The sequence below is a fragment of the Austrofundulus limnaeus genome, unplaced genomic scaffold (genome assembly GCF_001266775.1).
Source record: "Austrofundulus limnaeus strain Quisiro unplaced genomic scaffold, Austrofundulus_limnaeus-1.0 Scaffold250, whole genome shotgun sequence".
Lineage (NCBI taxonomy): Eukaryota > Metazoa > Chordata > Actinopteri > Cyprinodontiformes > Rivulidae > Austrofundulus > Austrofundulus limnaeus.
The window spans coordinates 741,899-746,221 of NW_013952652.1; the positions used below are offsets into that span (position 1 = coordinate 741,899).

Here is a 4,323-nt window from a genome sequence, read left to right on the forward strand (position 1 = left end):
GAGGAGAAGGGGTGGGGGCTGAAACTCCCCCAGACCCGCGACAAACTCGTCAAGACTTTACCTGTAGCTCCCAAAAATAACAGGAAACTTAAACGCACCATCTGTGTTTTAACAAAACACCCAAAAAACCTGTAGCTGTCCAAACAACTCATGAGGAAACCTCTGAACTGTCTGATTTCCTCCCCCGCAGAGATCTGCTTGTCTCCTGACTGTCCCCTCCTCACACACACACACACACATAGACACGTTTGTTCTTCTATCCTCATGGGGACTTTGCATTGACTTTCATTCATTTACCAGTATTTTCTATCACCATTTGACCCTAAACCTAGCCTAAACTTTACATGGGATGTGAACTGAGCTTATGTCCCCATTAGAAACAGTGGGTCCTCACCAGGCTGTGTAGTTTGCTTCATCTCTAAAGAGATGCTGCTCTTTAATATTGTTTATTTATTGTTTTAGTTGTGCGTGGTTTTTAATTTACATTTTGTTGTTCTTTTTTTTATTCAAGTTCATTCATTTTTTGTTAGAGACTGAGAGTCCACTTTGTTAAACATTCTTTAAAAAATTAAAGTTTATTGATTTATTACACTTACATATTATGCTTTTATAATTATTAGTTGTAAAAYGGTCACCAGGCAATATTATCGCTTATCGCAATAATTTTTGAGACAATTAATCGCCCAGCAAAATTTGTTATCGTGACAGGCCTAACTCCGTTGATACTTTAGTTTTAGAACGTTGCTTCTTTCCATAAATAAAATGCCTTTTCAGCTCATGCGAGTCCTGCTGGAGTCCTGTGTCGTTAGCAGCTCCTCCCCTTCATGCTGAGTCTGACAACAGGAGAAGCAGACAGAGAGGAAAAGAAAGCTAATTTTTTCTGAACAATGCAGCGTGCCTCGTGTCCGTATTAGTCATTCCACTATTTCAGCATTGTTAACAAAACCGTTAAGGCTGGAGCTCATCGATTCGATCAAAATTAATTACGTGGTACCAGTGCTGAAAAAATACAGGGTTTCAGTGTCCCTACCAACCTAAGAACTCTAACCGTCTTTATTGTGAGATTTCCAAAACTCACAAGGAGGAAGCTTGTCCCGGTCCAACACAGGGAGGTTAGAGTAGGTACTAACCAAACTAATAATCTCATTCTAGGATTCGTGGTGCGTTCCAGCAGCACTGGGAAGTGGAAATTTCCTTGCTCCCATTCGTAAATTTAAACTGGAATGCCCCCTGCGGTGTCCATCTCATTCGTATAGTGGGAGCGACTGTGATTACCCCCAGTGATTTTTAGCTGGCAGCTACTCGTAGCTTTAGAAAGTTAACTCCGTAACTTTTACTGTTAATTATTGTTCTTTATGATTTTATAGATATTTAATCACTCATACAATTAGTTCTGTGCATACTGTTTTTATAAAAATAAAATCTGTTTATTTGCATGACGTACGTAGTAGAGCTAAATTATATGTACTAATCAGCTGTTGCTTAGTTTACCAAGAGAAAGTTTAAAAAATTTTTTTAAAAAAGTTAATGTTGGAATGTGTGTGAAGTGTTATATCGGGACAGCTGCTTTAAATTAAGCTTTTTTCTGTTTTCTTTTCTCAGGTTTGACTCTGTCCTGAGTTTTAAAGTCCCCAAAGTTTCAAAGCATCAGAAGAAGAAGTGTTTTAATAAACACAAGAGGTTCTCAGAGGATGGTGGAGACGTGACACTGCCTCAGACCAGCTCCTCTCTTTACAAGGTTTATACAAGTTTCTACTGACTGTAAGGCTGGTAACTTTCAGGCTTAGTGTTTATCTTAGTCTAAACCTCTGATTTTATACTTTCTTATTTAATGAAAAGTTTTAGTTTGCAACAAAACAATACGTTCACTTCCTCACTCCTGTAACAGCCAGAAATACAAAAGAGCATTAAATAGCTTTACTTCCATTAATAAAATATAATACTACATTTACTGTTTTTCCAGGTTCAGAGTTTCCTTAAGATGGTGAAGAGAGGAGCAGAGAGGAGTCAGTTTGATCAATGTGAGGGTGGAGGAGGACACATACCTGAGGACAAACGTCTTACCACAGGAGAAAGACAGAAGAGGAGCAAGGCCATGAAGAGAGTGAAGACTGAAAACCAAGAGGCTGTGGATGAAGAAAGTTCTGCTTCTGAATCCAGTTTAGATGAAACAACAGGGGAGTGTAGCTCACACACCACTGCCTTCACTACAGGCTCTGTGGAGGAGGAGGAGGTGGGGGCGGAGCAAGACGAGCATCTGTCTCTACAAACTCCAGAAACATGTGAAGGTAACTGTAGCTCAGGCATGGGCAATCGTGGTCCTGGAGGTCCGCAGCCCTGCATGTTTTACTTGTTTCTCTGCTCCAACACACCTGATATAGTAAATGAGTAAATGATTATCAGGCTTCTTGCAGTACGGAGGACCAAAACTGACATAAATACAAATAAAAGAACTATATGAACCACTAAATAAATACACTTTAAAAGCACCAATTAAATTAAAAAATGAGAAATTTATCTCTTGTTTTATATTTTAATTGACTTTCATATTGATTTTTCCAGGTTAGTTCCAACAAATTAGTCTATATATTTGAACACATAATTTAAATTGTACTTTTTTTAAATGTATATTAATTGTTTTTATTTTACTTGTACATGCATTTGTGTGTCTTAAATGTTTATACTTAATTATTTTTATATTTTTTTCCAATAAGTCTTTTTATTTCTATGTGTTGCAGGCTTGTGCTGCCTCAGTTTAGCTAAATGTTTAAAGTTTAGTTTAAAACAAAGGCAAGGAGGAAAACATTATCTGTGCATTTATTTTTAACTAAACTTTAAGCTAAACTGCGGCAGCACAAACATACAACACATAGAAATAAAAAGACTTGTTGGACAAAATTATAAAAATAATTCAATTTAAGCATTCAAGAGACACAAATGCATGTATGAGTAAAAGGGAAAAAATTAAAATATATATTAAACATTAAAATTTAAATATATAATTTATTGGAACTAAGCTGGAAAAATAAATATGAAGGTCAATTAAATGATAAAACAGGGTAAAGTTCTCCTTTTTAATTTATTTGGTTCATTTTAAAAGTGTTTAATTATTTAAAGGTTCCTTTCTCTATTTCTGCTTTTATTTCTAATTATGTCAGTGTCGGTCCTCCATACTGCAGAACTTGGGAGAGGTAGTTAAGTGACTGAATCAGGTGAGTTGGAGCAGGGAAAAATGTAAAACTTGTAGGGCTGCAGCCCTCGAGGACTAGGATTGCCCATCCCTGCCGTAGCTTAAATTCTTGGAATGACGTTGTAAACAATTGGGCTGCTGAGGTGTAATAATGCAAAATGTTAAAACTGTAGAGCTGAGTGGAGGTCACAAGAAGAAACCAAAGAAGAAGAAAAGAAGAAAGAAGCATCCAGTTCCCCCAGAGATGGCAGCGGATCCTGAACTAGCTAAATATTGGGCTCAGCGCTACAGACTCTTCTCTCGGTTTGATGAAGGCATCAGGTTGGACAGAGGTGAGTTTGCACAGTGCAGGATGAAGACTTGGCTTGCTGTTGTTACTCCCTGACTCTGTGTTTCAGAGGGGTGGTTCTCTGTGACCCCAGAGAGGATAGCGGAGCACATCGCCCTCAGGGTGGACCAGATCTTCTCCAGCTCTCAGCTGGTAATAGATGCCTTCTGTGGTGTGGGAGGGAATGCCATCCAGTTTGCCCTCACTGGAAAGAGAGGTGAGCCAAGTGTGTGTGTGTGTGTGTACACTATTATACTATATACAAAGGAACACTTTTACAATATTTACCAATAAAGTGAGGTCATTGGTTACAAGTGAGGACATTTTCCTGTTCCTCACTTATTTTGCAGCTCCACTAGTTAAGTTTAGAGGTATGGTATGAATTAAGTTCTGGTTCAGGTTAGCATTGGGAATAGACTAAATGGTAATAATAAATGGACTGTTCTTATATAGCACCTTTCTATCCAACCAGGATATTCAAAGCACTTTACACTACAATCATTTATCCTCATTTATCCATTCACACAGCACTCTATTACAGGGGTTCTTAACCTTTTTGAACTCGGGGCCCATTTTGTTGAACATAAAGTGACACGAGGCCCAGTCAGACGTTACCAGTGTATGGATCAAAATGATAATTATTCTAATCTAAATCTTGGTTTAATTTTTATTGTATTTACATCATAACCAAACTATCATAACTAACCTAACTAAATTAAATACACTTACAGTTTAAAAGTAAAACTCCTGTCAGATAATCACAAGACATGATTATGACAAACATTTTTATAATGTAACCTGCCCA

The 4,323-nt window shown here is 37.5% G+C and overlaps 1 protein-coding gene across 2 annotated transcripts in view; it reads left to right on the forward strand.

The window, feature by feature from the left end:
• tgs1 (trimethylguanosine synthase 1) overlaps nucleotides 1–4,323 on the forward strand; it is a 22,760-nt gene that overhangs the window by 15,338 nt on the left and 3,099 nt on the right. For both annotated transcript variants that reach the window (XM_014020381.1, XM_014020382.1), the window contains exons 10-13: nucleotides 1,603–1,738; nucleotides 1,964–2,288; nucleotides 3,364–3,522; nucleotides 3,589–3,735. In XM_014020381.1, coding sequence (XP_013875835.1) covers nucleotides 1,603–1,738; nucleotides 1,964–2,288; nucleotides 3,364–3,522; nucleotides 3,589–3,735 — 767 coding nt within the window. The remainder of the gene's footprint in view (nucleotides 1–1,602; nucleotides 1,739–1,963; nucleotides 2,289–3,363; nucleotides 3,523–3,588; nucleotides 3,736–4,323) is intronic.